The 16,878-nt window shown below is 42.9% G+C and overlaps 1 protein-coding gene across 1 annotated transcript in view; it reads left to right on the top strand.

Annotated features, from left to right (window-relative positions):
- The first annotated feature begins 217 nt into the window (after positions 1-217).
- The window catches only part of igdcc3 (immunoglobulin superfamily, DCC subclass, member 3), an 89,850-nt gene continuing 73,189 nt past the window's right edge, over positions 218-16,878 (top strand). The window contains exons 1-2 of the mRNA XM_067971156.1: positions 218-292; positions 7,030-7,335. Of these exons, the coding sequence (XP_067827257.1) occupies positions 229-292; positions 7,030-7,335 (370 nt within the window). The 5' untranslated portion in view covers positions 218-228. The remainder of the gene's footprint in view (positions 293-7,029; positions 7,336-16,878) is intronic.

The following is a 16,878-nucleotide window of genomic DNA, read 5'->3' as shown; positions in this document are numbered from 1 at the left end:
AGGCAGCAATAAGGTGGCTGCAGTTCCCCCGATCGTGGCCTCCCGAGAGAGTCGCTCTGTGTGTGTGTGTGTGTGTGTGTGGAGTGAGCGCGGGGAGATGCTGACAGACTCTGATAGATGAGCATTGAACACCATGGCGTAAGCACGTCCAGCCTCCCCAGCCCACACTGTGTCCTGCACTATGACTGTCGGTGTGTTCTTGGCTTGAGGAGTAAAGCGAGAAGTGTAATGGCGTTGAGGATCTTGCCTGTGCCCTGCTGCTTCCTGGGCTCCCTCCTGATCGCTCTCGGAGGTGAGTAGCTTGGCTTCTTTGCGATCACAAAGTTGCATTTCTTCTTTCCTCTCCCCCCCCCCCCTTTGTCTGCGGCTGTAATTTCGCCAACTGACCTTGGGGGCAAGTTTGAGGTGGTCACAAACGGTTGCAAGTGAGCCCGAACTGGAGAGTGGTCCTTTTTTGAGAACGTGCCTCCCGGTGCTGAGGCATCTCCCAATGAAACAAAAATAAAAGAAACCCGAAATGGGGTTTTTTTTCTCTCTCTCCTTCTCCAAAAGTGATGTTTGACAGATGGAGGCTGCGAGCCAGGAACCAACCATCTGCTGGTTATGGGATGGAGATTTTCCCTGTCTCACCGACCCGGGAGATGCTCTCCTTCCCTGGGTCCACTGTAGCCCCGCGTGTTTCCCGGGTCCGGGCTAGGATCGGGGAGAGGGGAGGGGAAGGTGGGCGCAAGTAACCCGAGACTCGATACAGGGGCTTCGGTGAGACTGGGAGCGAGGAGCCGAGAGCAGGGCAGAAATCACATGCAAGCTCCGCTCGGATCGCATCGTCTCGGGGCAACGAAACCTCCCAGAAAGTCTTTGTTTATTCGCTGCTGATTTGACCCGGGATGCCTCGGTCTCTTTTTATTTTGGGGTATCTGGCGCTAGCTTTTGAATTCAAAAGCAAAAAAAAAACCCCACCAATTTGATGGCATGTTTGGAAATGGATCAAAGGTTTATTTGTTTTCCTCTTCGGGATAGGTTTTCAGGATGTAGCTGGAATGGGAAAAGCCAGCGTGTGAGTGAGGGTGTGTGTGTGTGTGTGTAAACAAGAGAGGGAGCTCGGAGTCAGCCCTGAGCCGGGGAGCATGGCCAGCGATGGGAAGTAGTCGCTTTAGGGGTTTATTATTGGAATGAGAACATCCAGGAATAATCTGCCTCCTTTGTCGTCAGCAGAGCACCATGAGGTCGTAATTCCTCCTCTCCCTCTTGGTGATTATCTGCGAGAGAGGTTCGGAGCCGCCTTTACACTAAATGTTGTTTTATTTTAATATATATATTAAAAAACACAATGCACGCATGCAGTAACGCCCCTTTAACATGGATTGCATTTTGTAAGTTGCTATGGATACATATATAGTTTAAATACTGTAATCAAATCATCAATGTCAAGAGTCTTGGTGCTTCATTTTTAGGTGATTTGTGCACCTCCGTAGACTTATTTTTGCATTTTGCCCAACTTCAGTTCTTGTGGGTTAAACATTGCGCATTTGTTTACAAATCCTTCTTTGTCCCGGGTAATTCGTGGCTCTGTGACCGCTTCCAGAGCTGGCAGTCCCGAAGGATTTAGAAGCGGGGGGGGGGGGTGTGGAGGGATTCAGCACAATGTGAGATTGCACAAACCCATGGAGAGGCGAAGGACTGAGCCTCCGGCCATCACTGATCGTTTCCTTTGGAAACAAGGATCCGGGCTGCACGGTCTAATGAAAGCGCAGCTGCAGCCTCAGCGCACGATGAGATTTTAATTCACAAGAAAACCAAGGAACCCATGAACCTGCCTGGAGGCAAGCGGCAGTAGCGCAGCCCCCGGGGGAGAGCTGAACACAGCCCAGATTTAGGAGGGGGAGGGAAGGAGATGGCAGTGAGGAGGTCCGCTCAGCCTTGCAGGAGGAAAGCAAAAGCATGGCCAGTTAACCTCTTTGTTACACATGGTATTAGTAACCAGCATAGCAACACCCACTCAATACAGGTTTATTTTCCCCTACACAATCCAACACGTACAACTCTAACCCAAAAGAATTACCCAAAAATTGTACTACCAAAGTGTCCTAATATACCTTACCCACCAAGATTCAGTATTAACTAAGTGAACATGGTCCAACTTTGTGTTACGTAACTCAACATTGCCAATCAATCCAGCTGGTATTACTCATTTAAGTTTCACTCAAGAACCCTGACTAGAACTTGCACTAGTAGTCGCATCTCAGCATCTGAACCCGAGATAGCAATATATGAGGGGCTTTTGCCTAATGTGCATCTCTATAATGTTTCCTGTTAATAAAATTCAATCGGTGATGGTCAGGCAGCAACTGTTCTGATGAAGGGTCCACACCTGAAACTTTAAATCTCTTGTTCTCGCCACAAATGCTGACCTGCATTTTCTGTTATTGGCTCAGATTTCCAGCATCTGCAGATTTTTGCTTTTTATTTAAGGGATGTTAAACCCTTTTGCATGACACTTCTGAAAGGAACAATGTATTGCAGTGCTGCATGCATTATACATAATCTGTGCTGAGATTATGATTTGTGCACATTCATAAACCTAAAGCAGTATCTGTCAAAGATAATAATGAATCCTATTCTACATTGTTTGCTATGAGGACTATGCTTGTGAATTTGTAATTCAGACTGAAAACAGGTTTTGAGATCTTCCCAAACTGAATGGTCTTGTGGTCTGTGACAGCCACAGAATCCCTTAATTGAACTATCACTCCGCAGTTTCATCCCAGCTATCTCTTATTAAAGATGCTTTCTGTAGATTGTAACTTTCACACTGACTGTCATCTTTTTGCCTTTGGGCAGAAGGGGGAGGGGAGGTTTCCTGGGTTTTAGGAGCTGTTCTGGTGAATCAAGTTGTGTTTCATGAAGATTATTCCATGTATTATAATTTTAGAGCTTTATCTAAGCCTGAAGTGGGAACCAGTACCCACACATTGGTATTATTGTATATGAGAGAGAAAATTAGAGAATGGACCATCTACAACTAGTTGGTAATGACTGACTTTTAAAAAATTTCCTGAAGTGCAAAAGTTTCTTGCATATCTAACATCCTGAGATTTTGTGGAAACTGAAAGAAAAGTAAAGTAGAATAGATTTTAAGAAAGGAGCAAGTCAATTACACAGAGCTTCACTCTGCTGGGTTAATGCCTGATGCGTGCACATCTGCATGTGAATCATGCAGGGCTCATACTGCTGTGTTGATGGATGGCATGTGTATATCAGTGTGTTTGGGGCTGCCTGCGAATGAAAAAGGGGGGTTGAAGTCTTGTGCTGGTATACATATGTGTGCGTTTGATATGGCTGAGACCTGTTAATGCATGTGGTGCAGTGTTTACAAGAGCTTTATCTAAGCTATACCTTAACAGTAAAGAGTAGAGTCAGTGCACCTGTGAGTATAAGTAGGTGTTAAATGTACTCCAAAGGCTTAAAGCTCAGTATTAAAGAGAATGTGAAAGGATAAATCTTGGTGTTGAAGAGACTGTAGAGCAGCTGTTCCTAACACAGTGAGTTTGAATGAGACTTAAAAGGGATACATCCTATTGTTATTGAGTCATGTCACCGTAGGGTAGATATTTGGTTGTGCACTAACTTTACTGTTCAATTATTGCCAGGCAAAGTATTACACGTCAGGTGTTAAGGGTCCTTGAGTGGTGTTAATGTCACTTGGCACATTCTGATACTCGTTTAACACAGTGGTGAATAATTGCCACCAGTGAACTGAAACACAGATTTAGCTAGTTATTAGAGGTCAGGTCCAATTAGCTTAAATAATGTTGCACATTCCAACATTTCAAAACCTTTACATCACGGACATTGTTAGTCATATCTGGACCAATTTTTATTGCCGCTGACAGGTATTAAACAATGTGGTTACTGTTCTTTAAATGAAATCTCTAATGTAAAATGAGGGCTTAAAGCTGAGACATTAGCGTGCAATACCAAGAATTGTTTCAGCACTGCTGCCTAGTTGAATATAGGCAACAATGCATTACTGAGTGCTCTGAATGAATACTTAGGAAAAGATTGCAGTAGCAACAATTGGAACCTTATTATAGAGAAAACCAAGTTTTTGTTTCAATGGGACCAAGTCAAGTCATCTTCTACAAAAATATGTTACTGAAAGCAGAAGCCAGATGATAAAAACGCAGAACACGTGACAAGGTTTTGAAAACTAAGACTGCACAATGAGAGCAAAAGGCAACACAATGCATGTATCAAAACTGTATATGAAGTGGGAATGGAGAACTGACTTGGAGGAGAAAAAAGGACACTAGACCAGGAAGTGACAAAATGGGAATGGGTTTCATTTCTGAGCAGTGATACTTGCTGAGCAAATATTCTCCTCCTAAGGAAGTTTAAAGAAGCATATTCCACTTCTCAGATTCGGCCACATGCAGAAAGAATGCTGTTTCCCTCACCTAGGAGATTAAAAAGTTTAGCTATCACTGTTGCTTTACTGGTCTTGGCAACATAGATTTGCTATCCAGAAAAACATGGTCAATAACTTTGTACTTACTGTAATGCAAATTACTTCAAAGAAGCTCGTCTGTGTTTTCCGCCCTTTGCTAACACTACTGTAATAAGTCACAATCATTTGTAAAAGTGAACTGGTTCAGTGTTGCTTAATATATTTGAATAATTTTAACTAAAATTGGAAGTTGATGGGGATTAGCTAACACTGCATAACTAATATGCAGTATTAATGCATGGTGGTAAATGTGCACCGTCTTAATTGTCTTTACACGCAGCAGTCTGAATGTAGGCCCCTGAAGGTCTTATTTGGGACCTAACTGTCAGATCCATCAAACTTTATTGTAGAAACCTTGCTGTACGATAAAGCAAGTTGTTGCCTTTCAGCATTGCAGTGTAATGACTGCTCTGACGTCAAAGGGATTTAAACACCGGGCATGTTGAAAATATTGAAAGCAGTCCCTGAGATTCCAATATCATCCAGTAGAATGTGGAGACTTGTTCTTTCTAAGGAATGTTGAACAGATTAGATTCTGCCTAGTTAATTGGAAGAGGAAGTCCTTCTCATGCAGGCAGCAAGAATGACAAACACGGCTCAAGGTCAGCCCGTAGTTTACTGTATGTTAACAAGAGCTGCTGTCGTTGAACAATCTTGGGCCACTGCCATCCAGGTATAGAGTGTTACTTTTCATTGATCACTTGAGCACTGTGTGCAGAGAAAGTTATGGCATAATGTGTGATTTTACTTCACTATAGTTCTGATGGTGATTTAGATATTGAAGGATGTTTGTGATACATTGATCGGTTTTTGATATTTGTTGTTTACAGATGATTCCTTTGAAAATTAAAAATCAGATTTTAAATGTGTCTTCCTAGAAACATCCCAGATGTTTATATCCAGACATACACTAGAGTGCATTACATATGCAGAGGTTGCCATACAAACTTGCCATGCAGATAGATAGTATGGAGGTATGAGAGTGGCTGCACAGATATGTTTGCGCACCTATGACTCCCCATGTAATACAATAAGGATGCATGCTATTATTTACATATAGCCTGAGAACACATACCAGTATTTGCACAGATAAGTACCAGCTCTGTTACTGTAAAGATGCAGACTCATGCTGACAACAGCTAGTGCATGTGCAGACACTTAATATTACCTGTGCAGTCTCATACAGGTGTCCTGTTCTCTGCATATACGAGTGTATGTTCAGATGATTGCAATCTGTGTGTGCAATTATTGCTGTGCACTCTTATCAGATATGTGGTTTCAAGCAAACAATTTTATTCATGCAGATGCTATCATGGGTTCACCTAAAACATAAAGATACAATCACAAGTTATTATTGCATGTGTAGTTGTTGATGTGTAGTGTTAAAGTATGTGCAGCAACTAGTACGCATCCTAGTATACAGTTCCTAGCATACATCATCAGATACACAAATACTGGTATATGCCTTAACCTGTGTAGCTGCTAGTGCATTTGCAGACTTTAATGAGCGCCTTATTTTACGAGTAGGTCATTAGCATGTGCCACTATCTAGGCAGCTACTGGTGCTTGTTGTTAGTGAGCATGTAGACAAAAACAAAAATACTCATTGTGTGTGCGATGTAAGTACACTTCCTCATAGTCTAGTTGCTAGCGAATGTCCTTTTTGCTGGTGAAATCATCAGCACACATTTAACCTATGAGCAGTTGCTAGGACAAGTAGAATGACATATGAGCTCTCCCAATGACTTGATTGTAAATGCCCTGGCCAATGTGGTACTGAGTCAGGAAGGTCTCTGGTTTGCTCCCTGTTATGTTCTGAGTTAGCTGATCTCAATCACAGGGATAGTAGGGTTGCTACAATTGGTTTCAATGCCACTGGGCTAGGGAGTGGAAAGACACGTGGAGGAGATACTGGAGGGCACGCAGGTCCAATGGATCTGTATTCCAGTGTAAGCCAGTACCTTCAGGACAGGAAGGGAGGAAAAAAGAAAAATTAAAAAGAAAGAAATGTACATCTGTTCATTTAGATAATCCGCAAAGTCCTCAAAACCCAAAGTGTCCAACATGTGACCCTATGGCCAGATGTGGTTCCCGAGCCCTGGCAATCTGGCCCTTGAAGCTCAGGCAACTCAGTGTTATTTGTGCTTCTTTCTTATTTGCTGGTTTGTCCTGGTTGAATTTTGCAGGCCTAGAAGTTTGGAAAGGACTGTTATCTTTTTAGTGGATGAATCCTAAATCAGAGCAGTGAGGTTTGTTAGTATCAGCAACTTAAGATATATGCAAATTGATGTGAACATGGATTCAAACTTTGTATGTGGGCCCCGAGGCTCCGTGAGATGCCCCTATACAGCCCAGCTGTACACCATGGTCACGTCACCTTGTGATGCCAATATTCAATGTGAACAGTGGCTTTAGGAAAGCTCAGTGCATTTATTGTTACGGTGTACTGTAATTGCAAATAAACACTTAAGACGTTATGTAGGAGATGATGCCATTATGTGTTTCTTTGTTTCTTTCTTTAGATTTAGGCCACTGCTCAGAACTGACTTTCACCTTGGAACCCAGTGATGTTGTCGCAGTGGAGTCTCATCCTCTGAAACTGCACTGCCAAGTGGAAGGAATGGAACCTATCAGCAAGTCATGGAGGAAGAATGGAGTCCTGTTGTCTGATAGTGAACACATCTCTCTGCTTGCCAATGGGTCGCTCTACATCACAAAATTCCAGACGCTGAGGGATGACGGGTCCTCTGATGAGGGTGAATATGACTGCACTGCCCAAAACCGCTTAGGACTACTGGTCAGCCGAAAGGCAAAAGTACAGGTTGCAAGTAAGTGAATCTGATCCACCTCTGAGAAAGGAGAGTTACTACAGAGCCTGACAGCATTGTAGATAAGCTGATTATAGAATCATAGAAATTTTGGTGCATATGGAAGGCGCTCGATCATTTGTGCCTATTTTGGTGCTAGCTCCCCCATCAGAGCCCATTTGATCCCACATTCATTAAGTGAAATTATTGGATTTCATCCCAGTTCTATAACAGAAGCAAACAATAATAATGGTCTCTGCAGGTCATTGGGAAGGTGCTGCCTCTGATAAAAACAGTTCCAGAGGGTAAGGTGGTATGGTGCCATGGAATGGTGGGACACCACTTTTGTTTGTAATTTGCAATATTGTATGTTCTCACCATGCCATGAGAGAAATTGGTGAATAGAAGTCAGGTGCTTTTCCACAGGAAGGTAGAAAGGAGAGTTGGGGTGGGGAGGGAGGGGGGGAGCCACACATTATCAGTACAGCAGGATTGGGAGAGGAGTGAGAAGCAGCAGATTCTCTTGGCTGATGAAGGTGCATGGTCTGGAGAGACTTGAAGAGGAATAATAAATTTAAATATTCAAAATAGAATAGATTTACAAGAAATAAATAGTCCCTGAAGGTTTTCTCTTAAATGATGCATTGGAGAGTGGCTATGACCAGAAGATTCCAAGTTTTAATGTCACAAACCCCTGATCACATGTATTTCAGTTTGGATAGTGGTCACTTTCCACTGCAAGAGCCAACAGTTTGGTGTTCATGTTGAGATGTGGGGAATGAGAATCTGATACTGTCTTCACAGCACGGAGTCAGTCTTGTGTGGCCTGTGGGTGCTATTAAAGCAATTTTTCAAAATCACCATGTCCTGACACTAAAGTATGTAATTAATTTACTGTAAGTCCTGCTTCTGAATTGAGTGACGTGTGTAGAGGTTACTAGTTAGCTGCTGATTATTTAAACCTGACCTGAAATGAACAGGTCAGCCATTAGAAGCAGGCCAGCTCTTTGGCCGTTACTTCATTGGATTTATCGTGTTCTGTTTGTGGAAACAAATTGACCTAATTGCATTTATTTGTAAGAGCTCTAGTGCTTCAATTCCCTGGGAATTGACTGGTCAGATTGGACTTGGTATGACAGAAAATTTGAAATGTTTGGAGAGCAGTCATATGCTGGTAAAGACAACCTGATTATGTAGAATGGGCCTTCATTTGGATGCAAGTTATCAATAAGTGATCGAATTGGTTGGCTGAGCCATCTGCTCAGTTTTAGAATGGGTTGAATTCAGATTCTGTTGGGTGTGTTTAATTTTTTTTATTGCTTCATGGTCTTTTCTCTCAAGGCTCTTCATGATTCCCAGTGCAGTATGCTGTTTGATAGATGTCACTGTTGATTAAACTTCTTCACTGACTAGTCATACTAAACCAATGGCTAATATTTATAAAGCTGTGTTCTAACAATTGCAAAGAGCCCACAGGTCGGCTATAACCCAGTCTGGGAGTAGTACCGTGAAGGCAATGCCAGGAGCAGGCCAGATGAAGCTCATCCACAGCTCAGCATAATGGCTACCTCTTGATTTAATTCATCTTCTCATGTTTTTTTTTTAACCCTGCTGGTATCTAACGCTATGGGTCTTGGCACTTCACCTGTTTCTTAATTTAAAAAAAACATCCGGGAACAACTCAGCTACAATGCAACAGTGAGCTGTCCGACCGAAGCACAACCCTAATCCAAAAGCAGCGCAGTCACAGAACATATTTGAAGCAGGTACAGGCCTGGGAGCAAGTTAGCTGGGCAGGCCAACTCAGCCACACTCCACCTGGGAGCAGATTAGAAGAATACAGCCCGGCCTTGGAACAATACAAGTTGATGCACCCTTCAATTTTTCCTCATTCTAGGGAAGTGCCTTGCCTCTATTCAGCAACTCTCCACCCAGCTGCCCAGCCTTGATTGATTATGGCTACATCAGGAACATCCTTTGGCTTTGTGGAGGGATGCATTACTGCACCAGCAAACTCCACTATGAGGCTGCCCCATTCCATCACTTTCTGTTTAATAAATTAAACAAGAGGTCACAAGGAACTGTATCATGTTCGGCATTCTGAAGATAACATCTTAAACAATACCCAAAAAGACCAAAGAGGTCGGCTCTTGCCCTGAGAACCCATGGGGAAAATAAATATGTAATTGAGACGCTGGCTTGCAGAAATATTTGGCACATTACCATAAAGAGAGATGGGCTTTGTGGGTGAATAATAGAGAGATTCCTCTGGAAAATCCCTGGGCTGAGCAGAGCTCGTTAGTAGATGGAACTTAAATCATCCTTCACAATGAAATCTGTAGAGCAAAGTGAAGACAATGAATCCCAAGATTTCTACCATGATATAAGCTCAGACGAAATTTACTTTAAAAATATTATCGAATCTTAAACCTTTATTGGATCAGGAGGACCCTGCATTCTGACTGAAGCCAATAGACGTGGTTTAGTATTTTAGGATAGATTTGATAATGGAATAACAGATTATGGACAGCTGTGATTCTGTGGTAGTTCCTCAAACTGCACTTTTAGCTTAAAGTTTACAAAAAATGAAATGAAGACCCTAACTGAGATGACACATGTTTTCTCACTGGGTTCAAGGCTGACTCCAGACCTGAGCAAGCAAAGTAACATTTTGCTGCTTCAAAATTAAGTAACTATCTTGAAAACCCATCTCCCAATCTGTACAAAGCCTTATGTATTTTGAGCCTATCTGTAATCTAATTCCCTTGGAATTGGTTGGACAATTCGCAACTTGTGTAATTTGATGAAACTGTCTGCTAGGTTCGTAAATCACAACGTGACCTCTGGAACACTCCCCTGATGAAGACCATTGATTGTATCGCTCAATAAGGAGGATTTATTACTAGCAGAACGCACTGTCCTTCTGTCTGTCTCCACACAGGACTGCATATCTCCTGGTGCTGCTGCCAGTCGGTACTGTTCCTTTGGTGTTTCGAGTTGGTGATGGACCTTTTCTGATGGATTTTGAACACATGCTAAGCCATTGCAACCATTTCTTGTAATCTCTCTCCATTCCTTTAGTATTCCTGCCGGTCAATTTTGTTGGTTCTCATGTTACCTGTGTCCTTGTCCTCTGAAGGTGCATGGGAAATCGTAAATTAGATGCCTGCTGGGACATTGCAGTGGTTTGATTGGCTTTCATTGTGCTGTTAATGTTTGTCATGAATCTTCAAGTCACATTACAGTTGTTCCTTTTCTAGACCTTCTCTTGCAGTTGTTTATCTGGTTTCCAGTGAAGTTACATAAAATCTTATTTCTTTCAGTATATTCTATATGTAATAGCGTACAATAAGGTATTCTTATGTTACAGCATTTTGCATTCAAAGTGTGTGTTAGATATTTTTACATGATAAAGCCATATATGAATGCAAGTATTATTGTATTTATAATTTATTATCTAACACAACAAACTGATAAAATTGCAATGAGAAGAGCATGGAGTCCTCCCAGTGTCCTGTCCAACTTTCATCCCTCACCCAAACACTACCAAAACAGATTAAATAAATATTCATCTCATTTGCTGTTTGTGGGACCTTGCTGTGTGCAAATTGGCTGCCTCATTTGTCTATAAAAACACCAGTTCCTACACTTCCAAAGTGTTTGGAGGATGTGAAAATGCAAGTTCTTACTTTCTTTGATTAATTCCCGGCTGTGTGTATATCAAGAATTTGAACAAGCCAAAGATTATCTTGCCTTCTCTTAAAACAAACCGTCTCAGTAAAATCCCAGTACACATATCCGTTGCCAACTTTTTGTTGCGGGTTGCAGTCCTAAGAAGTGTTTTGCTCCTGAGCCGCTCTCAGGAATGTTGCAACACAATGTACCATAGAGAGATGTGACATAGTTTTCATACCTCACACTGAGCTCTTGCTTTCGAATGTGCTGCCTCAGGCAGTTTACAAGGGAGGCCCGGCACATCCACGGTGCAAAGGGGAAAAACAAAATCACAGGGCAGATAGCTGTTTTCAAACTATAGGTTTCGTAGGGAGGGAACAATGCTGAATTCCAGCTCTGACAACATCCCACAGCCAGGCAGCCTGTGAACAGAGACCCAGAAACATATAGAACAGCAGGTCTGCTGAGAGGTGAAAGGGAGTCAGGCCACAATTGGCTTCCGGGCGTAGGTTGTCAGCTTGTCCTACACACAACCAAACTCTAAGCATCTGAGTATTTCTGGAGCCCTGTGTTTTCATAATTTTCTGAATTAGCTGCAGTGATGATATAAGGGGAGGGGGTTGAAATTCATTTTCAACTTCACCAGGTATTATACACAAATTGGGTGGGGTGTATGAAGGGTCCCCTTATACAGAAGTGATGGGAGTGTCACACATGTAAATACAGATGGCAAAGTTCAGGTATACACTACAGAGGACAGTGAATATCAAGCGTGCAAATGCAGGGGTGGAGATCATTGGGGGCTGAGCATCGGGTGTGTAAATGCAAACAGCAGAAATCGCAAACAGAGGGTGATGAATGTCAGATATGTCAACACAGAGGGCAGACAGCATTAGATAAGTAAATGCAGGAAGTGTAAACATCTAAAGTGCCTTGCTCAGTCTATGGCCCAGCAGGTCACTGAGGTGCTCAGCCCAAATGGAAAGCAGTTCACCAAAATATAAATATGTTGTCCTTTTTGGTTCAATCTCTGTAAAACCATCGATAATTCGGTGTGTAAAATCCATTTTGACGTGGGGGTAAAGCACACATCATGTCACATGCCATGTGCTTAGTGCACTGATTCTGACAAGAGACGAGAGTGGTGCGAGGCAGAGTTTGTCTGCCTGTCCTGTAATCTTGTGCTTACAGAGAAACCTCAGCTGTAAAGAGAGAAGCAGATACCCTCACTGAAAACACAGCAAGGGCAGAAAATGCGACCAGAGTTCATTCGGTTCTATGAATGAGATCACTTCCAAGAAGCACTTTATCCTTTCCACAGTTATCTCTTTGAAGCCTTTTTTTTTCATTTAGTGGCCCTCATTACGTTTCACTCAGTTTGTCCCTGGGAAGCTATTTATCATCTCAATGTCCTTACAGGAGTAACTGTGGTCCTTGTAGGTCATAAGAGCAGTTTCTGACATTGTTCTCTCACAATCCAGTCACTAAGCAACTGCCTACACAGCACCATGCTGTAGGGGAATGGGTCTAATTATCACCTCAGAAGAGTCCTTCTTCTTAAACTGTCATTGGAAAGATCTGAAGTGGTGCAATTTGCAGTTGGGTTTTTAAAGCCGTTTGGCTTGAAATCTATCCATCGATTGAAGGTGTAATGTAGGCTGAGTTCTGTGCTTTTTCTCTGTAAGTGGTACTGAGCATCTGTTTTATTTTTAGGAGACAGAAAAAACATTACTTTAGAAGAGGACAAGGTGGCAGAAAGCAAAATGTTTGAGACCAGCCTCCTAACAAGTGAAAGAGAAAGCGTCTGTTTTTAGGGCTGTGACACCAATCTAAAGCTCAGTTCTATTCATATTCAAATGTTGCCATTCAGATGCAGAGAATAGGCTTCACTTTAAGGAGCGCACAATGCACGCAGAAGCCCAAACTGCTGTCTCTCATGTAATCCTCACAGATATGGGTAATCCATTCTCTGGCAGCTAGTCTAGGCTACACTGTTGGAATGCATTAATTCCTGCTGGTTAGTTACTTTACTGCTTTTATGGAGTAGTTACTGTCCCGCATATTATTGTGTGGTCTTACATTTGGAGAAAACATAAGAACATAACCAGGTAGGGACGAAAAAAAAGGGCTATAAATCTGTCTGAGACTGAATGAATCTCACACTGCATTCTGCTATAAATTAGGATCGGTCACATCCTGCGAGATTACATCACTTAGCTGTTGAAGAATTACACCATTAGATTTAAGTAGAAAGGGCAATTCTACATCGGGTGGTGGTGACCTCATCATATAGGCCCACTAAATGTGGGACAAAGGGTTGAAAAAGGCATGATATTAGATTCCATCCTTCTCCTTTGAAACTTGCAGGATCTGTGTTTCATCCTTTAATGTCACACATAAAATGTCATAAAAATCCTCTAGGTTGAACCATTTATCCTATTAAGCTGCATTGCCCTTTCCCAAATTCCTAGGAGAAGGAGTCTGCCACGTTTTCTTGCTGTCAGAACTTGACTACTTTCGTTTTAAATTTGTTAACTATTATCTTATAATAAAACAGCAACTCATTCACTTACTAATGCACCCGATAGATTTGGATAACACTACCGTTTCCTCACATAAGGAATACATCCAAGAGGTCATGTTGACATATCAGCATCAAAGGGTCGGCATTCCTCTGGGATCTGTGGAATTCCTTTCCTGGGGCTGGACAGCTCTTCACGGCAGGCTGCTCTGCTCCTGCAGGGATCTTGGTTCTGTGGAGCAGCGCTGGATCACACGCCTGTCAAAGGCTGGCACCTCTTCAAAGTTCATTGATGAATGGGTTTTCTTTGTCAGTCCTAAGAGCCTCCTATTATGCGCCTTTGATGTCACATTTTGCACTTGCTGCTGTCACCGAGCTGAATTGCTAATTTTCACAGGTCAGGAGAGAGTGACAATAGATCTCAATGTGTGCTAAGAAATAACTGGAATTGTGATGAAAAGTTGGTTGCATTTAATATGTGCGCTATGAAAAGCAAGCTGACTTTTAGACTTGTAGCTTGAAAGTTTTTGAAGATTACCGTCAAAATCTCCACATCATGAATATTTCAAGCATCTTCATGTGACTCTAAACAACTTTTTCTGGAAGGTTTAGGGAAGAGAAGGGTGGAATAAATAAAGATGTGTTTTTCAAATTATTTCTGAGCAGGGAGGAGCCTCTTGGAAGTCTGGTGCTGACGTTTCAAGGGTAACAATGTGTAATGCTGATTTTTCCAGAGTTTCTTGGGTCTGTGACTGGGGAGAAGTTTTCAGGAGTGTCTATAAGTGGCAGTGTTGGAAGTATCTTAACAATAACTTGCATTTATATTAGCGCCATTAGTGTAGAAAAATGTTCGAAAGTGTTTCACAGAGGCATAATCAGACAAAAATGGATGCCGAGCCAAAGAAGGGGATATTAGGGGTTCTGACCAAAGGTTTGGTCAAAGAGATGGGTACTAAGGAGGCTCCTAAAGGAGGAAAGGGAGGTGTAGGGGATTAGGGAGGGAATTCCAAAGTTTGGGGCTTTTTTTTGGATGTGGGCATCGCTGGCAAGGCTGGCATTTATTGCCCATCCCTAATTGCCCTTGAGAAGGTGGTGGTGAGCCGCTTTCTTGAATTGCTGCAGTCTGTGTGGTGAAGGTTCTCCCACGGTGCCATTAGGTAGGGAGTTCCAGGATTTTGTCCTAGTGATGATGAGGGAACGGCAATATATTTCCAAGTCGGGATGGTGTGTGACTTGGAGGGGAACGTGCTGGTGGTGTTGTTCCCATGTGCCTGTTGCCCTTGTCCTTCTAGGTGATAGAAGTCATTGGTTTGGAAGGTGCTGTTGAAGAAGCCTTGTTGAGTTGGTGTAATGCATCTTGTAGATGGTACACACTGCAGCCACGGTGCGCTGGTAGTGAAGGGAGTGAATGTTTAGGGTGGTTGATGGGGTGCCAATCAAGTGGGCTGTTTTGTCCTGGATGGTGTCGAGCTTCTTGAGTGTTGTTGGAGCTGCACTCATCCAGGCAAGTGGAGAGTATTCCATCACACTCTTGACTTGTGCCTTGTTGGTGGTGGAAAGGGTTTGGAGTCAAGAGGTGAGTCACTCACTGCAGAATACCCAGCCTCTGACCTGCTCTTGTAGCCACGGTATTTATGTGGCTGGTCCAGTTAAGTTTCTGGTCAATGGTGACCCCCAGGATGTTGATGGTGGGAGATTTGGTGATGGTAATGCTGTTGAATGTCAAGAGGAGGTAGTTAGACTCTCTCTTGTTAGAGATGGTCATTGCCTAGCACTTGTCTGGTGCGAATGTTACTTGCCACTTATCAGCCCAAGCCTGGATGTTGTCCAGGTCTTGCTGCATGCGGGGTTGCGAATGGAACTGAACACTGTGGAATCATCAGCAAACATCCCCATTTCTGACCTTATGATGGAGGGAAGTTCATTGATGAAACAGCTGAAGATGGTTGGGCCTAGGACACTGCCCATGAGGAACTCCTGCAGCAATGTCCTGGGGCTGAGATGATTGGCCTCCAACAACCACTACCATCATCCTTTGTGATAGGTATGACTTCAGCCGCTGGGGAGTTTTGCTCCGATTCCCATTGACTTCAATTTTACTAGGGCTCCTTGGTGCCACACTCGGTCAAATGCTGCCTTGATGTCAAGGGCAGTCACTCTCACCTCACCTCTGGAATTCAGCTCTTTTGTCCATGTTTGACCCAAGGCTGTAATGAGGTGTGGAGCCAAGTGTTCCTGGCAGAACCCAAACTGAACATCGGTGAGCAGGTTATTGGTGAGAAGGCTGAAGGCCAATGGCGGGGCACTTGGAGGCGGAATGCAAAAGAGGCTAAATTTGGAGCAACAGTGAGTTCTGGGGGGATTGTCGGGCTGGAGGAGGTTAAAGATATATGGAGGGGTAAAGTCATGAAGGGATTTAAATCCGAGGATGGGAATTTTAAATTGCAGGTGTTAGGGGAACTGGGAGCCAATGTAGGTCAGCAAGGACAGATGTGATGGGTGAGCGGGACTTGTGCAGGATAGGATATGGGCAACAGAGTTCTGGATGTGCTGAAATTTATGGAGGGTGGAAGATGGGAGGCCAGCCTACAAGAACATTGGAATAGCTGAACTTTGAGCTGACAAAAGCATGGATGAGCGTTTCAGTAGCAAGACTGAGGCAGAAGTGAAGGCAGCCGATGTTACAGAGGTGGAAGTATGTGGCCTTTGTAATGGAGCGATTATGAGGTTGGAAGATCAGCTTGTGGTTAAATATGCATTGAATTATTTGGGGTATTTGTTTGTGGCTTTGAGTGTGTTGGGTTATCCTTTTGTGGGTGTGAGTCTATTGGTGTTTTGAATGTGGCTGTGAGCTTATTGGGGTATTTGTGTGCGAGTTGTGCATTTATTGGGGTGCCCATGTGTAGCCCTGAGTTATTGGTGTATTGAATATGGGTAGTGTGTTTTATTTATGTGTGACTGCGAACTTATTGGGATATCTGTGTGTGGACGGTGTGTTTATTAGCATATCTGTGTGTTGGTGTGTTGCATGTAGCTGTGATTTTATTAGAATATATGTATAGCTGTGATTTTATTAGGGTGTGTGGGTAGTGTGTTTATTGGGGTATCTGTGTGTGGACAGTGTGTTTGTTGGGGTATATGTAACTGATTGTGTTTAAACTGTTCTTCTCTGTGGTTTATATTTGCATTTATGAGCTTTGAAAACAATGACTCTCCTTACAGCAGTGATATCTTGCCATTCTTAAACTTTTAGAGAAAAATATGTGTTTACGCTATGATCTATCATAGATCATAGCGTAAACACATTTTAAAAGTTTTGTCTCGATGGGGCTATAATGATGGCTCACTAGTTAACTATACTTACACGG

Source organism: Heptranchias perlo, chromosome 34, assembly GCF_035084215.1.
Source record: "Heptranchias perlo isolate sHepPer1 chromosome 34, sHepPer1.hap1, whole genome shotgun sequence".
NCBI classification, from domain to species: Eukaryota; Metazoa; Chordata; class Chondrichthyes; order Hexanchiformes; family Hexanchidae; genus Heptranchias; species Heptranchias perlo.
Note: the sequence above shows the minus strand (reverse complement) of the source record. Positions and strands in the feature narration are given on the sequence as shown.